The 26488-nt window shown below is 42.5% G+C and overlaps 1 protein-coding gene across 14 annotated transcripts in view; it reads right to left on the bottom strand.

The window, feature by feature from the left end:
• The window catches only part of LOC410353 (CUGBP Elav-like family member 4), a 530632-nt gene extending 511944 nt beyond the window's left edge, over nucleotides 1-18688 (bottom strand). For 3 of the 14 annotated variants that reach the window (XM_006557607.3, XM_026444466.1, XM_016915454.2), the window contains exon 1: nucleotides 18319-18686. In XM_006557607.3, coding sequence (XP_006557670.1) covers nucleotides 18319-18499 — 181 coding nt within the window. In that variant the 5' untranslated portion in view covers nucleotides 18500-18686. Of the gene's footprint in view, nucleotides 1-6815; nucleotides 8353-18318 lie in introns of those variants that run through there. The other 11 variants (XM_006557605.3, XM_006557606.3, XM_016915456.2 and 8 more) reach the window with 8 other exon arrangements.
• Nucleotides 18689-26488: the final 7800 nt, after the last annotated feature.

The raw sequence follows: 26488 nt of genomic DNA, 5'->3' as shown, positions 1-26488 counted from the left end.
GGGGAAACTAGCCTGAATACGTCAGCGCCAGCGCACCACCGCGCTCGCATCAAAAATGTATGAAATGATATAATTTTCGTTTAATTAAAACTGTAATAACAGTTTTGACTACATTCCACCAGGCTGGCATTAAAATATACGAGCCGGCTCGGCGAACACCGACGCAACACTCCGGGAGGAGAGGACAGTCGGAACGGGTAGACGGGATGAAAAGTCAGTCGATGAAAAGATGGGCAAAAGGGCTAGAAAAGGGCCACGAATCCCGCCTTAATACTTCCGACCCTTTGTTCCCTCTTCCATTCCCTCTTCGTCTCTCTCTCTCTCTCTCTTTCTATATATATATATATATATTGTGTACAATATTTTAATTACAGTCGTGGGTGCAGAATCCTTTCATCGATTAGTACGGCTGCCAATTCCTTTCTCGTGTTTTCGAGGAAAACCTTCCACCTCGAATATTCTCGATTGGTCAGAATTCTAAAGGAACGGTGAACCGTGGAAAAAGTAGTCTGGCTGAATCACTACTGTTAACTAATTTCGGTCGTTTCTGTTTGCCAACTCGTCGATTAATTACGCGCGAGGAAAAGGAAAATTCGATTATCATAGATCTTCTTTTAATCAAATATCCCCGCATTTGAGGAGGAGGGGGGGGGGGCGAAAATGCTCGAGGACGAGAATTTTGAACAAGGATGATCGTATTAGAAAGATACGAGGGAAGAGACGAGAAGGTGAGAAAGACGATGAAAATGGAAAATAAACGTAGCCACGATGGCCCGAGTTTGAAACAATTAACATAACAAAACGAAGGGAGCTGGCGAGGGATGTTTGAAAGGGCGGGATACGATGCAGCCAAGAGCAGAGGCGAGAAAACGCGAACGCGTTTCTCTTGAGATTTTGGCACTGTTTCCACTCGACGGTCACCGCCTATTCCACCGGGTTGCGCTACGTGAAAACATTTTCCCGACAAACGTAAACGAATCTGACGCGAACAGCTCAACGCGAATGCTTCTCCTCACCCGTCAAACATTTCTTCTCCCGTTCCCGATTATGCTTCACGTTTTAAAAAAGTATCGTAACGCCACTTTGCGCGCTTGATTTCGCCCTTCTCCTCCTCGAGTCAAACTTATCCTTTTGCCAATATTCTTGATCGTCCATAACAATGTCTCGATCGATTCGAGACATAAAATAATGTGCTTCGAGTTTTAATAAGGATTGATAATCCGTTTGTTCGGTGTATGCGCCACGTTGGATCGGGAACGAGAGAACGTTTTCCACGCCGCGTTTCAACAACGTTCCGACAATTCAAAGCACCTTCTTCTCCCAGCCCCGTTCTCCATCCTCGTAGACGTAGCACGGCTTATTTGATTAAGGCGTATTGAAGCCGCTACGCGTATAATCGTATAAATTGCTTTTGATGCGAGAGTACGCGAGATCTCGCAATGCTATCCGCACTATGGAAAGTTTCACACTCTTCTTTGCGCCTTTCATCCACTTATTGTATATATATATCTCCTTTCAAACCCCTCTTGAAACATTCTTCCCCCTCCCTCCCACGATATGCAATATCGTCACGCGAAAAACAAAATACGATAGCTACTACGAGAATTCGTGAATCGATGAATTCGATAAGAAACGATACGCGAAGGAAAATCAGAAACGAGATATTACAAAATCGGTTTCTCTCTCGTGCGAGATATATATTTCTTTTTTTTAATCGTACTAGATCGATCGTAATTTTACGGAGAATTATCGAAGAATGCATAAGATATTTTTAACGATTCTAAAAAAAATAATTATGGAATAATTTGAGCGAACAACGTGTATTCGTGTATTCGTGAATTTTTCGAAAAAAGCGTCACGCGATTACGTTGTTTTAAAATTAAAACTTACCAGCGTAATAAAGCTACGATTAAAATCGAACTTGCAACTTGTTCTTCCGATTCGCTATTAAAGTGCAACAAAATCTGACTAAACAATTCTCAAAAATTAAAATAGAAGTATATGCAAATTATAGTTTGTCAATTTTTTAAAATTTTATCTCGAAAAATGTAAAATACATCGTATGGAAAGCTATTGAATATATATATAATAATTGTAACGCGTTATAATCGAAACGCGTTATTTTAAAATTATTATTTTTAAAAATCGAATAGAATTGACGCGACGAATAGAATTCGTCGAATAAAATTAACGATTAACCGTGTTTCCGTTTCGATTTCGAATGTTATTACCGTGAAAATTCTGAAATTCGTATTTATAATCGGGAAATAAAGTTATTTTGCATAAAATGCATAAGCGGAAGAAAATAAAGGCGCAACGCGTTCGAGCGACACGTCACGTCTAACTATACTCCAACCGTATCTACTTGCCGTAGTTACGCACCCAGCTAAGTGGAACGAGGCGTTACGTTCAAACGTCGCTGTTCCGGTAACACAATTCAGAAGGGAGTTCTCTCCGAGGACTTTCACCGTATTAACCCAATATCAGCCATACGCTTCAGAATCAGGTTAACAACCTCCTAGCTCCACTCTTCCCCTTTCCGTTCGTCCAAACAGTTTGATTATTCCACTATTTATTTACTCGCTACGTTCGATTACTTAAACAACGCGTCATTGTCTCAACAAAATAGACCCCTTAACATCGTGCATCGGTTTTTCGCGTGGTGGAAAAGCAAATATTTCTTTTTCAAGAAATTGAAAAATTGTTTTTTACGATAATGGTCCAGCGAAAAGGAAAATAACTTTTCCTCGGTGAAAAGCGATTCAAATTGCCTTTCTCCTTCCTATCGTACCGATTCATAAACATTTCTTCGATATCTATTCGCCTCCATTAATATCTCGTTGTATCGTGGAAAAAAAGGATATCGCATCCAGCAGTTTGTTTCCTGCGAATCGTTAAGCAACGAACGGTGAAAAATATAAAATGTCAATACGTGAATTACGTTTACGGCCGTTACAATAAAAATCGCCATAGGATCGCGCGAGATGATGCACGGAGAAAGGGACCAATATCTTCTTCCTTAATGCGCTCTGTCTCTTTTCGCCCATAATGGTACAAAGGCGACGCGGGATTCTAACTTGCGCGTTAAAATATACAGTTACGCCTGCTCGCGTGAGCAAGCAATTCCGTAGTTGCGCATAGATTTGCGAAAAGCTTTGAGATAAGACAGGTACAAAGGCCAACTCTGCTCTAATTTCAAACATCGATCTTTGTAAAATCATCTCCTTTCTATTTTGAGACCGATTCGTCTATCGTGCCTAGTTGAACGCTACTACTTAATTTAACGATAAAATTATATGTAACATTCTTAAAAACTTTTTCTTCTTCGAGAAATGAAATATCTTTCGAACGGATGATCGAATAATATAAAGTAGATCGTCTATTCTATCATAGATGCTTATATTTTTAAAAGATATTCTTCTTATTTTGAACGCGTATACGTTTTAGAAAAATTAATTTTTGAGTTATGCACAAGTGGAATGTAAGAAATGAAATTGATTAAATCTATGAAATCGCGATTTCAAGAAATATTCGTTTTCTTTTTCAAGAAACGAAAATACGTTTGGCAAAGTATCGTTGGCAGCGTTACTTCTGTTCTACTAAAAATACTAGGAAAAATTGATTTCGCTAGAAAATATTCGCGGTGAATATTATCTTATGGAGATTAATTTATGGATTACTATAAAAAGGAATTAATTAAAATCGAATAAAATCATCGACTGTTATTTGAATCTCGAAATATAACGTAAAACGTTATTCCTCGAGAAATAAAATATCTTTGATTTTCCATTCTTTGGTTAACCTAACATTTCGTTTAACGTAGTTGGCGATATTACAATAAAAATGGTACGAATGGTATCGTCACTCGCCAAGATCAGAATAGAATATATAAATTTAAACGTAGCAGGAAATTTGAAAAATTGTAATAGAAAAGAGTGTAAAAATGGCAACGTAGACGCAAGGCGTAGCTAGAATTATGTAGACGATGCATACTAGTTCCTAAGGTCATGGATAAGACTCGAAGGCGCCAGACAAGTTGTTTGCACAGGTCTAGATGACAAAACGTGCAACTCCTTTCGTACACCCTCTCTCTCTCTCTTCTCTCTCTACACACACACACACACACACACACACTACGCATATACACGATTGGCTAGCACACACGTTTGTAAAGGCCTCGAGTGTGTGTAACCCGCGTCTGGCCGAGGGCGATATCGTTTACGATAATGCATGTGCCTAGTGCAGATCTCTCGGTCGAACGATCGTCCCCTTCGGCCTGCTTCCCCTATCGTCGACTCGTTACCTTCGACTTAGCACGTTCACACGCGATATGATACTTGGACAGACGCCGCTACGCTCCAACGACAATCTTCTACCGGTCGATTTGGAAAAATTGAACTAGAACGACACGAATTTCCCACGGCTTCCCCCTCTCTCTCTCTCTCTCTCCTATCTTCGAACGTGTTAGAGTATTTTCTCATTTCGAGTTATTTTCCGGGTATATAGGCGACCCGATGCTATCCGGCACGTAGGAGAAAATTGGCGGGCGCGGAAAAAAGGAATTGTAGCGAGCTGTTGGTTCGCTTTGTTCGGTATATATCGCAGCCAGGTGGGGGGTTGAGGCGGCGGAGACTCGCCGAGGGAATGAAACCTGATTTAGGACTGCGGTCCAGAAATCTCCCGGGGGACCGTCCGAGCTGACCACTGCGCACTCGCTTCGCTTTCCAGCGTCGATCCTCACCCTGCTACCACCACCGATTCTCCGCCAGCTCCTCCGTGTCCCACGTCCGACATCCCCGTGTCCCTGGACGCCAACAAGTGCGACTCTTTACCAACATCGCGTTCCAAATGCGTCCGGAATACTAAGAAACTGCTAACTCCCACCCACTCCCCTCGCGTTCACGCGCAAGAATTTATTGCAACGGAAAGTCGTGCAGCGCGCGCGCCGCATAAATTCTATTATCGAGTGAAACGAGAATGGGATATATATCGGGCTATAGTTTCGTCAAATCTTCTCTATCTCGTCAAATCTTTCTATTTCCTTTTATTACCGGCATAGAATACCATTTTCTCGGATACTTTTCTCTCCCCAACTTTATCTCCCTCCCCACCTACCTTATTGTTAGAAGAAATTGAAAGAAAATTTCCGGCCCCTGTTATGAAACTTTCAATCGGTGGAATCTTTACTTTCCAACTTTCTTCCTATGCCGTCCGACGCGGATAACAAATATTGTTTTGTATAATATCGAATCCCCGTGGTCCTGTATCGGGGATATCCCTGTAAAATCTGAAGCAAAGGGAGGAGGACCCGAGTTAGAGGAAAAAGTTTCAGGCGAGGGGGAAAAGAAAGGAGTAAGGAGGAAGGTAGGAGAGACGCTCCTGGCACAGCCTGGCGTGTAGGTTACTACGTGCTCGCTAGTCGGGCCATCCCGTGACCGTGGTCTGGCTTAAGGATTCGGGTCAGGCTGTAACCTGCCTCGATTGCAAATACAAGGGGAGGAAACACTCTTGGAGACACTGCCAAAACCAAAACTCAAGTGGCAGTGGCTATAAACCCGTGTGCAATCACCAAGATGCAAAAATTTAATCGGTTGATTCCTCGGTTATCGACCTACGTCACTTTCGTGGAGAGAAAGAATCCGTTCTGATATATATATATATATATAGATACGTGATGAATCGCGGAACAAAAGAGAACGTTTCGATTATCATCATCGGGATATCTGTCTTTGCAATTATATAAAATTAACGTAAACTATCGAAAATTAATTTTAATTCGAATTCTGAATCGCTACTCGTTTTAAAACAATTTTTAAATACTTGAAAATTGCTCGAGTAACTTGTTTTTCGTTCATTCGTATGACGTATTTCTATATATATAAAACTCTATTATTATTAAAGACGCGAATAAATTTAGACAGAGAGACGGTAAAACTTGAGTTCTTCGTATCTCGTTCTTTGTAATAAAGATTAGCTCGAAATAAAAGATCGTTTCTTCGAAAATGTCAAGATTAGCATATAAATACTAGAAAGATCGAAGAAAGTTATTCGACGAGCTATCAAGGTAATTGCCAGATAAGTGCTTGAACGACATCTATATTTTTAAAGATTCCATCATTGCACGACCGCGTACATAAAACTACAGAATGCAACACGACAAAGTATCACGTGCTAAGGATATTTTCAAATATTTGTTATATTGCGAAGGAAAAAAAAAAAAAAAAGGAGAAAATTTGGGCACGATGTCACGGAAAAATAACACGCCTTTTATCACCGGATATGAATCCTATTGAGCATACTTGGAATATGCTTGGAAGATTCAGGCACAAGAATGCACCCTCGATGCGACGAAAGCTCGTTGGTTAGGCACTGAAGAATGGCTCGGCATACCGTAAGGAGATCTTCCTCGCCATCTTTTTGGAAGATGTGCGCGCATTCTCGTCTTATTGCTAGTGCAAAAAAATGAAAAATTCGAAATGACGGATGCTGAAAACATTCCGACCTACCAAGAACGAATTACTTCCATTTCACGTCTTGCATTCTTCATTCTTCTCCTCATATATTCAACCGTTAATTCGAATCACTTGTTCGTCATTCGTATTCCTAACGATAGCGATTCTCATATTTAATATCGTAAGAAAATATTTGGAAAAGAAAACTTTTCGACGAATTGTATCGTCGATAAAAACAAAAGTTTACGCGAAATATTTATACGCGTATTGTTGATACGTGGAGAATATCGATGAACGAAAAGGACAGATTTCCTTTCTCGTTCGTTCGACGAGCGATTATTTTCTATGAGAAAACAAAAATACCTGGTTGATAAAGATAGAGGTCCGCGGCGCGCGGCCACACGATCGCCGAGCGCTCCACGCTGCCTGCTTGATTCCGCGTGCTTGCGGATCCGAAAAATCCTACGAAGAATCGCAAACAACGATGTACTATTAACGATGTCTCGTTCCAGCACCGATGATCGTCGTTTACGTAATTCACGAGTCTTCTTCCTCCTCTTCGACGGTGTCTGCAGCACAACGATGATGCACCGTCATCCCTCTCCTTCTATTCGCAACATGAAAGTGGCACACACGCGTTTCGATTCTCGACAACAGGACGGAAGAATCGTTTGACGGAGAGTCTCTATTTTTTTTTTCTTTTTCCTACTTTTCTTTCTTTCCTATTCACTCGGCCGAACACTCATCGATCACGTCCGATGTTGTCGCAACGTCGATACGGAACATGGATAAAAATTCAACGAGCACACAGATAACCCGACAACTTTCAAATTGATCACGAGCAAACTCGTTTCAACTCGAGAGGAACATCCGTGATACGTTATATCGCGGAAGCGCCACTATAAGAGCGTCGCCGGTAGTAGTTCGACGACCACGTGAGCTAGGAACGAGAATTGTGGATCCGAATCCACGTGTCGTCGATCTCGCGCGGACGATCACACGATTCCAAACTCCTTCGAAATCGAAAGCCTGAAACTGTTTTGCCGATCTCGCCAGCCCGGTATCCGACACGTCGTTCGACACGCGCGCCTCCCGACCCACGACGGTAAAACACAGCGGAAAAGAACACTTGAGAAAGGAAAGCGGAAGGAGGCGGGCGACTCTTCCTTTCCACGCTCTCGAAACGACAATTTGAAATTACGTAAACATAGAAACGTGTAGTCAGTTTGACTCGTGTATCACCGGGGCACGTGTATCACCAAATATCGATAACAACAACAATAACAATAACACCACTGTATCACCATGCGAAGGAAGATGGTGATCCCTTCGGAATCGTTTCTCTCGCTAGCTGCGCAGCAGACGCTCCTCGTGCTAGGTGTCAACCCCTTCGGAGGTGCAACCGGCGGTGAGAGCGTCAACCGCGTGGCTACCGACCGTGCTTCTTCTCGACGTCGTCGTATTCATCAAGAAAAGGAGATCGGTCACCTCGTCCGTCAAAATCGTGTAAACGCGATTCCGTTCGTGATTCCGTCACTCGCGCGTTACGAACGAAACTCCTCCACCTCCATAGAGGGAAAACTCGCCATCGACGGATGGAATCGCGGGCTCCGATTTCCGGCGCGTTCCAATTATTATATCACTCGATCGAATCCTGTACGTTCGCCCAACGTACGTGCGTCTCATTCGCCAAGTCTGTTCACCGGCGAATGGAAATCCGAGTGGAACGGAGAAGGCAGGGGAGATAAGGCGGGCGAGATAAATAACACTGATTGGTCCAGCTGATCGAAAGTACGACGGTGGATCGAAACTCGTTCACTCGGCAACGATAACTGCCCTCTTCTTTGCCAAAACGTGGAGATGGTGTACACTGCGGTCGCTCTCCGCACACTGAGGTTAGCTGACGTCACGAGCCCACCACGCGGAGGTAGTCTCGCGAACGAGCGTTTCGCGCCGGCGCCCGCGGCGCTGCAATCTCTATAGATACACCATCTCTCTCTCTCTCTCTCCGAGCCGGTATACCGCCGAATATATTCCCTATATCCCGTCCGCCACGATTCCGCCTCGATTCTACGTTTCTACCTACGATCGGAGATCGAGTTTAACGGTTTTAACCCATCCGTAGGATAGGACAACTAACACTTAATGGAGTTTTACGTTACGGAACGTTGGACACGGTGAAAGGGAGGGAACGGCCACGACTAAGACTGACAACTTCACGCGGATCGAACGAGGGAAACTCGTTCCGCGCGAATCGATATTTCCACGTACGATCGATTTATATCGAAGCGACAGAATTCTACCTCGATTCGACGCGTTTGAAAACGAGAAACGTTTCTATTCGATCGAAGAAGATAAATATAATACGAATATTATTATTATCGCGCGTAATATTCGCGCGTCAATCGAATCAATTATTAAGTTATTAAATTTAATTTCGTTGTTGTATCGTGTAATGTAGGAAATGTATAATTTTTTCGTATTAAACGAAAGTGTGAATGAAAAAAAATATTTTTTTACAGATCGAACGGTAATAAATTAAAGGAGGAATCGAACGATCTCCTCCCCACTAGATTCTATCTACAACGGAAAATTCTACCGGCAATATTTTTCACGCGAAAAGGTTTCGGTTTCACCACGGTGGTAATAGATCAATGTCATAAGTGATTTCAACGCTGAGCTTGTATGAAAATTCTTTTATTCTTAACCACGCGTTACCTCTCTAAAATGTACATGACGTTTGTAGAATTAAAATGAAAAGCGACGCAAAATACAGGAAAGGACTCTTGATCACCATAAATCATCGTTAAAACAATATTCTGTCAACGTTTCATTCCACTTTATAAACTCGTGCATTTCGTAACGAAATATATATTATCAACGGAACTTTATCCTCTATCGTCCATTCGAATCGAAAAAATCGATGGGCGGATCGATCCCGAAAGATCCGCAAGAATAAACACGTTTTACGATCAATTAATATCAATTTATACCTTTTCTCCGATACTATCGATACTATCGATACTATCCCTTTTTACTCGCTTTACTTAACTTTTTACTCGCGAAAAAAATAAAATGGCGGATAAAGATCGGACGAATATCCCTCCCGCGGTGATACCCATGATCCTTAAGGTGATTTCTCACAGACGGGAAACCGCGAACGAGGGATTTCAAAGAGAAAACTCGCAAGTCCCTTCGGACCGTCGTTACGGGTAGAAAGTTTCCACGGAAGTTGTGCCCTAACTCCGTTAACTCCGCCGAAGACGATGTAGAAATCGACAAATCCACGACGAGGAATCGTGAAAATGCCTTGATCTTTTGTGTATTTTTCAAATTCAATAAACGCGTATCGCTAAATATTTTTCTTTTCTTTTTTTTTTTTTACGACGATCGATATCGAAAGACGAAAAATCTATGAAATATATCTAAAATCTAGGCAAAGTATCGCGATAACATTAAATTAATTTGATGTAACGTAACGTTTTCTTATTTACATTGTATATTATTATTGTTTACATTGATCCCATATATTTATATATTTTTTTTTATGAAAAATATCGACGTGTATAAAGAAATAGATATGGAAACGATTTCTTTTAATACTCGAATCGAGGAAAAAACTTATTATTTTCAGTCGAGAAGAATCGAAAGAAGAAGAAGAAGGAGGAAAAGGAAGATATCATCGATATGCTTATTCTTGGAACGAAACGATCGAATTATGGACGAAAAATAAGAATTGATAGCATGTATTTACAAGGTTGCCTACTCGTTATACCAGCGAAGTAGCTGGTTTAAGTGCATGTCAGTTAGTATGTAGGTTGATGCAGTAGGAATAGAATAGCGAAGGAGAATAAACGAGAGCGAGAAGCAAAAGAGACAAATAGGGGGATACGGAATAGGGTGGAAGGGAAAGGAAGGATGAAAGAAAGAAAGAGAAAGGGCAGCCGTCAATCTCTTTCTGGTCCCGTCTCCCTCGTTCTTGCTCCCTCTCTCTTTCGCTCTTGCTCGTTGGTGGTGGTGTTGGGTGGGCTGATGGTAGGAGGTGGATGGAAATCAATAGCCCTGAATAATGAACCCCAAGGCAGCACCCTCACTCCGCTCTCCACGGTCTGGAGCAGTCTCTCATGCATCCTCTCATTCCAAACCGAGAGAGAAAGCAATTCTCTCTATCCATCTCGCGCTTTCCCTCCTTTTCCATATTTCCCCTCTCTCTCTCTCCCTCATCCACCGATCTCCTTCGCCTCTCTGCACCACCCGGGGCCTACCGATCCCTTCTTCCCTCCTTCTCAACACCCGAAAGGAGGTGTTTGTGTCCTCTCTCCTAGTCCCCAACTTTGCTACGAGACCCCCTCGAACCCAATTCGGATAACCGACGGAAGAGGAGGAGAAGCAGGAGGACACGGAAAATGATTACCCTCCTCCTCTTTCTCCTTCACCTCCTCCTTCTCTTTCTCCACGACGGATCGATGGTCGTCGAGCACCTTGGTTCGTGATTCTCTTGGATTCGGATCAATACCTACTTTAGCATTGCAATAAAATGGTCGGACAGCGCGTTATGATAGCCCACTCTCTTATCGAGTATCCGTCCAAGAAGCAATTTCGCGGCCACTAAATTTATTTGCGATTTCGCTCAAACGTGAACGTAACGCGTATAATATACGTATTGCCGCGAGATCTCGACGGAGAGGGAAGAAAAGGAAAGAATCGTGAGAGAGAGAGGGAATGATGATGTACAAGAATTGTCGCGCCGATTAATGAAAGGATCGATGGACGATTAAGTAAATAAATAATCGATTGATGGAACGATCGATATCGATTAAACAAGCGTAATAATTCGTTCGAGGCAGAGAAGAGGTGCGATTCTGAGAAATCGAGGCTTGATGTTTTCATCCGACTGAGTTTCGATACGATGACTAGAATAAATAGACCCGTCAATTTACATAGTCGTTAACGGGGTATAGCTGGCAAGCCCTTATCGGCTCGGTAGCTCCTGAACCTCCTGACCTAGCCAACGCGTTCTACGTTATTCCTATACTCCTCCTTCTCTTCCTCCTCCTCCTCCTCCTTCTCCTTCTCCTTCTCTTTCTCCTTCTCCTCGTCATCCCTTTCCTTCTCCCCTCCTTCCCTACACCTCGCCAACTTCAAGGCTCTTCTCCTATATACCACCTTGGATCCTTATCCGAAGGAGACGCTTATTAAAGATCGATCGGGGACACTGCAGCAATTCTTGGATACTTTAACCAATTGAAAGTAACTGGATAGCTGGAAACGTTGGCCTGAATGCAAACCCTTGTAATTTACCATCGCCCATATTGCTCCTACAGTTTGTAACTTGAACGATGCATCCGTAACAACGAGTAAGAGCCACGGTTTAACGACATTTACAATTTAGATACGAGTGTCGTACCTAGAACGTTCTCCCTTTATTCGAGCTCGACCGTTCGATTATTAAAAGTATTCGATATTCCGTTTGAAACCGTATTTATCGAATCCCCGGACAAGGGGTAGCAAAACTCCTAGCGCGTACACGAACCATATAAAGGAACAAAAATCTATTTTTTTTTTTTTTTATTTTACAATCGTGCCGTATTCCTTTATCACGGACGACTTTCGTTCTACTCTCTTTCCTCCTCGTCCCACGCCACTTTTGTTTCGATCCCACGCCTATATTCGCTCGTCATTTCGAGACGACAAGTCCCGTATTTCCCCGACTGGGAAAATGTTTTCCTTGGCAATCAAACGGATCGTCGTCAACGCTGGCCGTCTTCTTTCTTTCCACCGAGCCAAAAGAGCCTAAAGCGGATCGGCGGAACAACCCCTCGTAAAGGCGGGCTTGGTAACGACTATGCAAATTTCATTTGGCCCGGCCCAATTCTTCACACACGAAAGATTAAGACATTAGACTAGCCGAAGGATGGAGGAGAGCATGCTCTAAACTCAAGACTGAATATATACTATATATATATATATATATACAGAGATAGAGAGAGAGAGAGAGAGAGAGAAAGAGAAGACGGACGAGAAGGCAGAAGAGGAGATGAGATTCGGAATACCGACATACTTCCGCCGTCTGGATTATCTTCTTGTCTTCAACTATGCATCGTCTTCGCATATATGTAAACCTAAAACGACGGAGCTCTTAAATTTTCCACCCAACTTTGCTCGTTACCGTACATAACTCATACCTCGTTTCTAATAACCGCAACAATCGTTAATAACCGCGCGTTTTCCTTCAATTCCTTCCGCATATCATCCTACTTTGCATACAATTAAACACATCAGTCGTGCAGAACGTTTCGTATCTTCGTGGTGACGGTAATGTCGTTTTAACGAATCATACTTTCAACGAGTGAAGAGCGGAATACGAGGCGACATTCATTTTATATCCGTTCAAATTATCGAAGCCAGGATAAAATGAATACGATTCTAGTTACGTATTCTTTCCAAACTGTTTCTATAATTAATTATACGCTTATGGGAACGTTATGTATAGTGTAATTTTGAAAAACTTAAAAGTGCAACAACGAAATACAGATTTTCTAGAAATTCGAGAAATTCTTCAACTATGAGATAATTTTCAGATCTCTTTCCTATCCGTCCCGAGCGTCGGATTCCCCATATTTTCGGGTTCTCGCACGCTTCTAATCGCAAATCGTGCTTTCTATTTCGAGACGCCACGGGAATTCTCGCGAGGAAGCGCAATTTCGAAGTTGGACACCAATAGCCATATGGATAGCTCTCTTTTCGACCAAGAAGGACCAAGAGGAAGCGCGAAAAAGGAGAAAGCGCATGGTTGCAAAGGAACAAGGTGGTGCAACGGCCGAGGTCCTTTGCTTCCCCCGGCAACGGCTCTTCTTGCCCCCGATCGAGACAAAGCCATAGGTATTACCTTATTTCCCCAGTGCCTTGCTCCCTTCTATTGTACAAATCCTCCTTAGGAGGGTGTTCGCGCTCACACTCGCGCTTCCTACAATCTGCCAAGGTATCTCGAATCGTTTTCTTTCTCGCCACCACTCCCCTTGTTTATGCCGAAACAATACCCTCGCTCGTTATTTTAATGGATCCGTTGTGCCGAGCTGTTTCGTCCTGTTTCGACGGAACGTTACTCGAGATATACTCGGGAAAAAGTCGCGATACCGCGAGATGATTGTTGGAAAGGAAACGATCGGTTCGTGATTAAATAGCGCGTGAAGATTTAGGCTAGGTGGTATTATTTCCAGAACAACAGAGAGCGCGCCGTTGTAAAGAGGATTTCGTATTCCGGATTAAAAACAACGATTCCTCCCCATTGTCAATTCGAACACCAAATTGTTCCGAATCCTAGCAATTTTGAATGGGCCAGAGGGCGATGCGTCCTGACTGGATCGATCCAGTGGAAGGGTAGGAGGGACAGAGAGAAGAGTCGATGTAGAGAGGCCCTGTGGCAAAAAAGTGGGATAACATACGGCCGTGCATGCAGACGAAGAGACGGGCGAAACGGGCGAAACGGGCGAACGGACAGACAGCCCTCGTGAACCTCGTGTCGAGAGAGAGGAGAGAGAGAGAGAGAGAGAGAGAGAGGGAGGGAGAGAGAGAAAGAGAGATTGCGGGAAGGCTGGTTGGGACGGGGTTGGTTGCCATTGTAATGGCGTGTGCCATGGTCCCCATGTGCCAACCACCCCAACAGCTGAGCCCTTTGCTACACTGCTGTTAAATACGCTGAAACGAGCAAACCGCTCGCGAGAGTTAAACTCGTAGTTATCGCTCTCGCATCGATATATATATATACGTATATACGCGTGCGAATCGATGGACGCGTCCTCTTTAAATCCACTCTATTGCACAAACGGTCGCAATTGAAAGGAAATGATTTCATTTGCTTCTATTCTGCGGCCACCCTTCTCCCTACCCCTCCTCCCCTCCCCGATATCAAGATTTATATTTTAATACATTTAATTGGACGACAAAATGATATACGTTTGTCGCTTAAATTATGCCGACGGCCTCGGCACCGATTCCACCGTTCGTTGCATCTCGATACCGTTTGTACCGTTTGATTGTGAATTGTAGCATCGAATTGTATCGAAACCCACCCCCCCCTCCCCCCCACTCCTGTTGCAACCGATTCGCGCAAATTCAATCGAACGCGTATCCGAGAATTGGGTATACACGCACGTGTACGTACACGCGTATTAGCGAAACAATCGCCAAGACCCGTTAATTATCCTCTTTCCTCGATTCGAAAAGTTACGGTTTTATGCGCTCGTTAATAAGTTAGCATGCTGGGAACGACGTGGTGGAGATAAGAGAGAGAGAGAGAGAGAGAAAAAGGAATCGAGGGACGAAGGAAGCGTCCTCGAATACCAACGGCGGAAAGTTACCAAAGTATCGTAACTACCCCGTAATTAAGTGAGGATGCCGAAGTGGCAGCCAATGGAGCGGCCAGTGAAATAAAGGGAATGCAAACCGAGTTTCCGTGAACAGAGAGAAAGAGAGAGAAGAGTAAGCGAGTCAAGGTGGTAGTTTTCTATTTACGTTGAATTGTAACTCAATCTGTAGGGCAAAACAAATTGGTCGAGTGCCGAGAACAGGAAAGAGGATCGCGGCGTGGAGGAGGAGGCACGTTGGACTACCATGATCCAACCAGTCGATGCTAGCCAAGAGAGAGAAAGAGAGAGAGAGAGAGTCGAAGAGGTGGATGTATTAGCATTCACAACAACCTTCTGCTACCTTGGCCGAGGGTACGAAGAGGAAAGAAAAAGAACGAGGACGGTAAGAAGATAATACCTGCGAAGAGAGAGGGAAGGATAGGTGGGACAAAGAGCGGAGAAAGAGAGGAAAAGTTTCGTTGGAAAGCCGTGACAAGGGATGGGTAGTGAACGGTGAGAAACGAGGGGGGGCGAGGGTGCGCAGCTCGAGGAATCAAAATATAATTACACGAAGACAGGCCATAACACGGAGACAGAATCACGGAGAAATAGACGGGTCTCATTAAAATTGGAGAGCTGTTTCGAAACTACAAGACTGCCGTGTCGGTTGCAGCCTTGTCGCCGTTGAGCACTACCTTTCCCTAACTCGAGCTCTTACCACTCGCTCTCCTCTCCCTGTGTATCCTGTATCCCGAGCCTATACTCGTCTCTCTCTCTCTCTCTCTCTCTCTCTCTTTCTCGTCTCTTCGTCTCTTCGTACGTATATTTTTTGAACGAAAAACTTCACAGAGGTTACAGGGAACCACGTATTGAAAAAGCGCGGTGGATGTAAAATAAAGGGAGCGCGGTGTTGAATGAACGTTCGCGGCTTTCAGATGTGCATTTTAATGAACTCGTCGACACGCGACGTCGGACCGAGCGACGTTATCAACGACGACAACAACAACTTTTCCGTAAATAGTAGGAGCCAATCGGAATCTTTTTTCCACATCTCTGGACGGATCGCGTGATACGTAGCGTTATTTAGGCTGGCCTTCTCCCATTCGTAACACGCACGCGCCTGTTATTTCACTCGGCAATAATGTTCGATGCAAACGAATACATTTCGTTGATTGTTGCCAAAGTCGCTACACCTACTCCCCTCCCTTGTTTCGTTGGACGCGCGTCGAAACCATATCTCCCTTGTTTACCGGAAAGCTTCAAATTACAGGTAACCGTCGCGACACGGTTGCCGAAAATCGCTTCGTAATAGCTTTGTAGCCCCGTTTTCCACGCGCGATGGACGAAACATTTTTCTCCATCGAGCGCGCGCGTTAATGGAAATATTTTTTTCAACGGAATGCGAAAAGAAAAAGAAAAAAAGAAAAAAAGAAACGTACGAACAACGCGTCTTTACGCGTCACGCGTGAAAACGTTAATCGTTAAGCGCGTAATCCGATTTAAATGCAGGTAATTACCGATAACCCAAATAGATAGTGAGTCGAGGATAATCCAACGAAAAACGGCGGGGAGGAACACGGTCGAAAATGAAAAACGTCTAGGATACTTCGATAAGCAACTCGATTTTATAGTTAATACGCGTAACAACGACAGGCATCTGGATCTATGATCCCATCGCGGATATACGTGTGCATGCATGGCATACGCCTTTGATAGCGCTGCGAAGCAACGAAATATCGCCGCTGATTCGGGGCGAGGAGGGGGGAAGCACGCGTGAACTGTGGCAAAGTTGGAAGCGAGAATAATTCGAAAGATTAACGAGCTATTTCCCGGCAAAAACTCGAACGGCCATTCGTCAACCATAAATTTTGCATGCCTACAAAAATAAAAATGCGCCTCTCTCTCTCTCTCTCTCCCTCTCCCCTAACGGCGTGGCGGACTTCTGTGCAGCTTATCGGCCGGATATTTATTGTAAAATACCTGCATTCCTGACTAGGGGTCAGGCGAGAGCGGATTACGGCCATTTTTCCTACAAATTAAATAAACGGAACCCGCTGAAGGATATCGTCGACGGTACGAGATTTCGAAGAATTATTTATCGAAATCAACCATCCTTGCGCAAAGAAATCAAACGTTGATCCATCGCCTGAATATTTTACGATCGAATCTCTACTCGTACTCTACCAGTATTCGTGCGCATCGCCTCGATCGATCGAAAATCAAACGGTCTCTCTCCTCCCTCTTACCCACGTAACCGACGTTGAAAAACTAGTTTTATAATAACGAGGCAATAACCGAGAGGATTCTCTCCACCATAGATACGCGGCTGATGCACAATTCACGAAGACAATCCGCGAAAGCTATCCTCCAAAACACCGCCTCATTTTTCCAAATGCCCTTATACAAAATCCCTTCCGACTCGATCCTTTCCCATCCCCTCCCCCCGTCTCGTTTATACCAAGGTATCGCATAACGCTACCCTACGGTAATTCGAGCAAGCCTGGGATCGAATGGAGGGATTAGACGCCTGATTCGCTAGCGGAGAAGAGGCTGCGATCGGTAGTGGCCGGTGACGTCAGTGTTAAAGTCCCGGGTTTCCGGGACTAGTTTCCGTTACGGAAACGACACGAAACGGTGGACGTTGCACCCATTGTATCAGATTTGCCGGCGTCTGGTGCACCGCGGTGTTCCTACGTAGAAAGGGATTCCTCCGGCCGAGAAGGAGAGGCGGTGGATGGATGGGGAGAGAGAGAGAGAGAGAGAGAGAGAGAGGCTTAGGGCCGACCGACAAAGGCCGTCGATCGTCGACGTCGGCTCATCCTCTCGGCGATCGACGCGAATGCCCGCGAAATTTATTGTTTCACCGGCTTAGCCCACTCCTCCGCTTTTCTTTCCTCCTCTTCTTTCTTCCTCCCTTAACGCCCAGCCACGCTCTTTCTCGCTCTCCAAATCTCTGTCCTCTCCCCCTTCCCTCGGTCGATGTTGCCGTCCATACATCGCGTCACGAGACAAAAGAATAAATCCTGATTAATCTCTCAGTCGCGTTTCGAAAGTTACCACGCCGACGCGACGATACAACGTATAATACGTTGTCCAACGGCACAATGCGAAGGGTGCTCGTTACGATACGCGTCGCGCATCCACCCTTTCTTTCTCTCTTTTTCCCTCTTCCCACCATCCTCGTTCTTGTTCCATCATCGATGGACGCAGGTATGCGCAGATTTATTCGCATCGAACCGGTTATTACTCCTTGATTAAATTATACTCGTAATTTACTCCGTATTACTCCGTGCATTCGTTGTGTATACATAAATATACGACGAGTGGATCGTGAATTTTCCCCCTCTCTCGCGAAATCAATAAAATTTTCGAGTTTTTCATTCATTCTCCTAGGTTCCTTTGGAAAGAAAGACGCATCGATCGTAAAACTTCGTACAGAAATTGGAACAAAAGTTAGTTGGAAATTTTATTTTTTCGTTATCGAAAAATATATCGATTCGTTCTCTCTATTCACTCACCCTTATGCATGCCGGTGTACTTGTCCTTGAGCACGGTGAACTCGTAAATTTTACCAAATTCCTCGAACATCGGTCGTAACGCGTCCTCTTCGAGGTGGCGCGGTATCTGTCCTACGAAGAGTTTGATGGCGCCGTCTCCGTTAGGCGTGGAGGATGGCGAGGACGGGACCGGTATCAACATTTCTTCCACTTTCCAACACACTCGCGTCAAACCTTACTGTTTGTGAAAAACTCGTGTCCCCTCGTTGGTCGACGACCTTGGACCCCTCCGTATCGATCCTTCTTCTTTCTCGCGCGTAACGTGTTTTTCGCGATCGCTTATCGCTCGCCGCGTAACGTGAAACCACGACCGCGAACAAAATCAGTTTGAGCGCGAGGGAGGGGGTGGGTGGCGTCGCGAAAGTGCTCGTTAACCGTCGTCACCGTGGGTAATCGACCGACCGGGGGGAGGGGGGGGGATGAGGCGGTTACGAGCGTGAAACAGAGGCGTTATTTGGCGAAAGTAGAGGCCCGGCGAAGGGGTGGCGTGGGCTAGCGTGGAGAGGGAGCAGGGGAGGTCCGGTTTTAATCAGGAGCTCGATAAAAAATACACGATAGCGTAATCTTCGTTGGAACGGAAAACAGAGTGACGTGGGAAGGATAGGATGGGAGGGAAGGGAGAAGGAAGGAGTAAGATGGGCGAGGAGGGAGGGTGGCTAATGCGGCTCGTGCACGGGAAAGCGAATACTTAACGAGAAAGAGGGTGAAATAAAGGAAACCGGTGGAAGAGGGGACTCGACGATGCCGCTTTCCACGCAACGATTAATGGCTTTCGAAACGCATTAAGAGAGGCTTTTGAAGAAAAAAAATATATCTTCCGTCCGGATGAATTAATCGCGTGATGCCGTTCGCGATCACGACGACGTGTCGTTCGATTTAATGTCCTATTTCACCCCTCAATCGGGAAAAGCAACCGTGTCTCCGCGTATCCGCATGATTGTACAGCGTGATTTACAACACGGCCAGTCGTTGGAAAAGTGGAAGCTCGATACGATCCGTTTATCGATTAGATCGCGTAGATTCGATCGAATGAACGATGCGTCTGCGGCTGCGTGCGCAAACACCAGTTGCTCGGTCGGTCAGTCCGCAGGTAATCCAGCAACGGAGAACGTCCGTTACGAAAATTCGAAAATTCTAAAAGATTCTTCTGGGACAGGTAACAAGCAGGTAATTCGCAAAACACGCGAATCGAGCAGAGAATCGAGCGACTTTATAAGATGCAAGAACGGGAGGAAAATAACATTTAAACGACGACCACGATACGACACTTTCACCAGACAAATATCACTTTGCGATCAACGCAACGCTGTTCGATCATTTATCAATATTTCATAAATATACGTATAAATATAAATATTGCACTTAATTACTCGTTCACGCTAACGATATTTTACTATTTTTCGTATTATACTTTTTTCTATACTTTTACGATGCATCCAAATTCGATGACACGATGATAATACGAGTCTCTCGATTGACGATTACGCGCTACGAGAATGGTGGGATATCCTTTGGTACGCTATTACTTCTAGAAACAAAATCGAATCGTTATTTTTTTATCGAGCGGATTTGTTTCGTTCACGTACAGATAATATTTCTTAAGCTAAACGATCACAAGCACAGCACGTTCACGATCACGAGAGAACAGAACTACGACACGACAGCGCACGAGACACTAAACAACACTGGTGGTTGAACGACCCTCAGCTTGATCCACACCACGCGCCCTGACGCCATCGTCCACCGGGAAATTACACGCACCCTTCCCCTCCTACGAGCCGCCCCTACGACGTCACCGCGTCCCGATATACGAAGGGTGCACTTCCCCTATCGAGTCTTTGCCGGGCGTCTTTGCGCCCTCTTATTAGCCCGTCCAACTTCCCACCAGCCTCTGCATCGACCGTTTCCATCGTGGATCGTCCTTAACCTCTGTTGCCCCATTCACCCGAATTCGCGTGGAAATTCCATTTCGCGAAACAACGTTACACCACCCTGCACCCCTCTTCGTGTTCCATCTATCCCCGCGCGTCTAAACCCATTTTTCCTCGAGAAACCTGTTGGTAAACGGTGAATAGTTGGTTTAAAAGTTAGAAAGCAATTTTTATCGATCGAATTTTTCGAATTCTTTTTTTTCTTTTCTTTTTTTTTTCTTATCGTCAGATTTATTCGGGTCGGATAAAGATTATAATGTTCTTTTGTTCGCGACAAAGGAAAGAAATCGGTACGAAGTAACTAATTCGTTTCGTTGCAAGCACCAGTTTTGCGAGTACAGGCGGAAAGGATATCTGATCCAGTGGGTAGCCACTCTACTCGGGGTTAGAGAGCTGAGTCATCGCCTCGTACGATACTCGATCGCATCGCGCTCTCCCACCTCTTGTGTAACACACGCGTGCACACAATTAAACAGTTGTGTTGTACGCGTGCACGCCGTCCCGCAGTAGTGGGAGAAACCCTCGATTTCCAAACTCGAAAATTATTCGTGCTATCGCGTTATACGTATAAACGATCGCAACACGATTTCCAACGTTTCGATACGAAAGTCTTTTGTTAAGCCGTTCAACTTTTTCCATCCAATTTTTGATTATTAACAAACGAATCGTTGTATCCCCGTATAAAGTTATATTCTCGACTCGTGGTATAATATAATACAATAGGAATAATGTGAAAAACAAAAAATGAACGACTGGTGAAATTATTCGTATAAATAAAATAATCTTTGGAAATGTTTCAGTTTTGTTCTTTTCAGGAATATTTTCATAAATATAAGAAAATATCGATTACATCTTGCCTCCTATCTTTATTCCCTCCTCTGTGCAAAGATTTTTCAATTTGTTTTCTAAATACGAAGCGAATATATCGATTAATGATAAACTAGATTTTTATTAGATTTGGGGACGAAAGATTTGTAACGTGCAAGTACGAGAAACAACGGTCGAGTCGAAATGTTCGGTAAATTTCGGTCTGAACGTATGCGAGGGGTTTCGCGTTTATCGACCCATTCTCTATGGAAAGACGCGAGCCGCGACGTTAATGTAGGTTAAGGATAGAAAGAAACACACCCTAGTGTGTTCGGGAAAAGCGCACCGAGGTAAGTACAAAAGTGGTGCATAAGTATTACGTTTGCACGTTCCTACAAAATTGACAAACCGCTCTTTGTTTCGAAACTGAAGAGACCTTGATTCCTCGTTTTACAAAACGCAAAGCGAAATTGTCTTCTTCATACTTGTTTACGGCAAACCATAATAGAGGAGACTTAGGCTAATATCTCGTTAGATTTTTTTTTTCTTCGTTACACTCAACGAGAGTCGCGTGTTTTAATAAACTCAGTTATTTAACAAGTACGTGTTTTCTATTTTTTCAAACAACGAACATTAGTTTAAAAGTTTAAAATATAATTATACAAAGTAAAATTTGTTTTCTCCGATTCCTTAATTTATATTTGAATATATATACAATTTTTTATTGCTTTTTTAAAATTTAAATCGATAGAACCAAAGCGTTAATCCGAAAGAATTTGTAATAAAAATCGATAATATTTCCTACAATATTTATTTTAATTCTTTGTCTCCAAATTCCATCCAGAAAACTCACGAAACTCTATCATCCGACGAACCGATGTCTCGAAAAAAGATCTTATATACAGATAAATCTCTCTTATCGATCTATCTTTTTTTTCTTTTTTACGTGATCAAAATTTTATCCAAGTAACAAAATTCAGACCAATTATTCGCCTTTTTCTTTCCATCGAGCGCGTGGCGTATCTTCTTAATTCGTATATTCGCTTCGAAAGGGATAAAAACGAAAGAGGTGAGAATAGCGTTTGATAGAGGTTGGCGCGACGCGCGGGAGATGAACTCGACGACGTCGACGTGATTTATGGCTAGAGGAAATTGCCCGAAAGCGTACGAATTTTTCGTGAAACGACGAAACTACAAAACGTGATCCATGAAAAGCAGAGTATCGACCAAGAATAACATTAGAAGGATAGCAAGAAATACAAACGAGCTTCCCAGATACGAGATAGAAACGCGTTTCCATTCCTCCGTATACACGCTTCCTGATGTTTTATAGAAAGCACGATAGAAAAAAAATCATAACTAAGAAAGTAGGGAAAAATTTCGAAATTTCGAGATGGTTGAAACGAGGAATCAACTGTTTTTTTAAATTACATCCTTGACAAAATTAATCGTGCTTTTCCTTCTCTAATTTCGCTAATTACAAATATTTTCTGTGACCATTAAACAATGTAAACGCAATCTTTCATTGTCAATTATCTTTTCCATTATCATTTTATATGTATACACAAATATTCGAAATTTATAAAGAACTATATATATATCCTTGAACTAGGTAAAAATTTCTATTTCAAATTTCAAGATGATCATATTAAAAATACATGTCGATTTATGATACTTTATGGCACATAGTATATACATATTCTTCTATATCTAAATGGATATATAACAGTACTCGTAAAAATAGAAGAGTCCAGTAGTGCGTAAGAAAATCATAAAAGAAAGGTGACGAAGCCATGCAAAATTTATGTTAGGCTAGCTCGTAGACTAGCACTATATATCGTAGAAAGGCCGATGTTCAGAAACGATTTTTTGGATATCAACCCTGAAACCCGTTCCTTCGCCATTTACCCATCGGATATCCGAGGGAAAAAATATAACCCACCGGTATCTGACGCGCATGCCCTAGAAACCCTACCAGCAATAATTCACGCACAGAGGATGCTCTTACCTCGGTACAGGTCGGGATGCGCACGTATACGTATCGCGGGTATCGGCCAGTTTGTTCCTGCGAGTAAACGGCCTTGTGTGCTCCCCCGTAACAGACTCGTGTCCACGTATACAAGAATGTATGCGCAAGTATGATATAACTCACGGTAAAGTTCCAGGCCACTTGTGCCGCGTAAATTATTAAGCATGTGTTGCCACCGACCAGAGAGAGAGAGGAGGAAAGGTCGGAGAATCACGGGAGGCGGAGAAGTTGAGAAAGAGGAAGGAGGGTAACTAGCTTCTGGTTTCTGGTTCGACCTCTTCCTCGCTTTCTCCATGGGATAGAGCACCATTGTAATGCCGCGTAATGCAATGCAATGCGATCTAAGCGAAGTTTGGCTGGGCCAGGAGCGCATGCATATTAGCCTCATCGCCAAGTAGCATTGCCACAACCGCCTCTCGTGTGTCTTGCAACCACCCATCCTTTCTTCTGACCCCTTGCGCTCCTTCCACCTTCGTTGACGAAACTGTATCCCCTCCTCCTGCCCCTTTCTACCTACCTACCTACCCATCCCGAGCCGACTCATCTAAGGCCGACTTTAATGCGCGGGGGTGCCATGGGATTTGCCGGATTAGCACCGAGAATTAGCAAGCAGATGTGGCAAGATGTGCTACCCACCTCCGACATCCCGAAAATTATTTGTCGCTTCGTCGCTTCGCTTACTCTCACGCATATGTTCACTGTTATTAGAAACAGTTTAAACCTCCGCTCCCGACGTTATATTCGTATGCTAATGTAATACAAGGTTGGATAACTCTTGATAACGCGAGGAGAACCGCAAATTCGAGATGACGGAGAAATAGAAAATTATTTATTTAGATTATTTCTCTCGCCTTGCCATATAACTTCCGACTTTCCTATCGACTTAAAAAAAACTTATATTCTCCTCGCAAATACGATACGAAATTCGCTTCAAACGAATATTAACGAATATCGTGCACACGTATAAAATATTGAAACATCGAAATATCGAAATAACTTTTGGTAGAAATGGAATAGAACAATCATTCTGATCTCGTTTTAAAGGGAAAAAACGGAATAGCGCAGCATCTATCATTTGTCCTGGATATTTGTTTCCTATATCGTGACATAATTAAAAAAAAGTCAAGAAACTTTCATTGTAAAATTTGTCGATTTTTGAAATATCAGAATTGAAAGGAATTCAGTAATATATTCATTTTTTGCTCATTTTGAAACGAAAGAACAAACTGATAAAGATAAAACGTTGTTTGCTAGAGCGAGAAAATAATCATCGTGCTCCATAGAACAATGAATATTTTCGATGTGATTCGTGAAAACGGAGATTTTATTTTGACGAAACATGGGTCCCAAGATATTGCTTCTCCTGAACTGAAGAGAATGGAAAGTATCGCGGGGAAGAGTGAATTAGAACATTCGACTAGTCATAAATCGGTGTTTCCTTCCTCTTAACGAAATTACATTCGGTGTATCAGCAAGTGAAGAAAAAACTGAGTAGAGGCGGAAGAAGTTCTCGTTGCTACTATGACAAAAGCGGTGCCCGTCTTAACGAAAGGATCGTGGCAAAACAATACCGTAAAAGCTCTCTCTAGAATTCTTATTCAATGCTTCAATCCTATTATTACTTGTAATTTATTTACAGGATCGATTAATAAATTAATTCATGTAAAAATCTTTATCCAGATAATAAGAAATACGAAAATTTTATGTATTTAAAATTTTGATCACGAGATTGACAAAATTTATTTCATTTTAAATTATCTTCAACTTATCTATAATTTTTAACATATATCCCATATTTGAAGTTTATAGTTTATAATGTGAAAAATCATATATATGTTAAAAATATTTAATTTTTATTAATTCGTTTACGTTTTAACTGATTGTAAAGTAAGTGGTCGATATAGGCCTTGTTATACTTCAGACTTTCTAAATAAATAATATGTCATGAATATTATAAAACGGACATCAGATGTCTTTCAATAATTTGAAAAGTAAAAATTATATTAATTAATTTCTATCGTAAATTAAGTATTGATTAATTCGAAAACGACACTATACCCTCAAATATGATGAACATGTACACGCATATGTTGTAAATGCGTTGTCCATCATAGTCCTCTTGCTAAGAAACCTTATTCCTTTTTCCTTTTCTCATTCAGTTAAAATATTGTTTCAAACATTGAAAAATATTGTTAACGTTAAAATTTGATTTCCGCATTGATTCCTGTGAAAAGATGAATCGATATTGATCAATTTTTCCATATATCTTACAGTTCCAAGTTGTACTAATTTACCATTGGTCATTTCACCAATATGAATACATTTGATCATTTGAAAATTGTTTAAACAAAACCACCGTGAATTCGTGCGGTATTCGCGTGCTTTGATAACCGTATGCCCACAATATAGCGGTTACGTTAACAGCATGCTCCTGTTCGCCGCACCCAAACAACAAATATTTATGTTTTCTTGATGACGTACCGATCGCACGGCAACGACTAGCAATCAATTAACTTTATTTCGTCGAGGAAAAAGTAAACTATACGTTACACTCGTTCAAGGCAAAACAAACTTGATTCCCTGGGAAACATTTGCTTGCTGGGCCAGCATAAAGAAATTTTATCATCACAAATGGTTGTTGATCCGTATAGAGGAGAAATTTAATAATAGAAAATATAGAATTGATTCACCACGTTGGTCGAACAGCTTTCCATTTTTTTTATCTATTCGCAGTTGTTGAACATTTATACAGATGTGTGTGTGTTCGTGATACAGTTTATAATTCAATCATGGATTAAAATTACACAATTCTCTGTTAATAATGATACGTTGATGATAATACATATAAAATTACCTGATAGATCGATAATTGCGAATGAAAATACATTTATAGTCTCTAGTTGTATCAATAATAAATTAATATCACGCTTCAATGATATAATATACGCGGAATCACATTGCGAAAATGTGAATTCGTTAATTAAAAGTCCTCGTGTATAATTAATTTCACGAGTTGCGGAAACGGAATTGAATTGTAAATCTGTACGATTCGATTTGATATATTTTAGAAACGCTCTATTTTAGAATCGATTACGTCTGAAATAAAAATATTTTTCAAACGACATAGATTTCAAACGTACGATTGAAATGATAGTAGATATCGTTATTGACAATAAATCTTATCAATTATTAATATATACCAACCCTTTCGATCCATATTTGTCTCTTAGAGAAAATAGATAATATTTCGGAATAAAAATTCTTCCAAACGTTGTAATTTTTTATTAAATCGAATATCATGTGGCATAGGAACACTCGGCGAATAATATAGCTGTGCATAGGTATATAGAGATATTCGAGGGAT

Source organism: Apis mellifera, linkage group LG12 (assembly GCF_003254395.2).
Source record: "Apis mellifera strain DH4 linkage group LG12, Amel_HAv3.1, whole genome shotgun sequence".
In the NCBI taxonomy this organism is placed as follows: domain Eukaryota; kingdom Metazoa; phylum Arthropoda; class Insecta; order Hymenoptera; family Apidae; genus Apis; species Apis mellifera.
The sequence above is the reverse complement of the archived record's forward strand: the minus strand, read 5'-3'. Positions and strand labels throughout refer to the sequence as shown.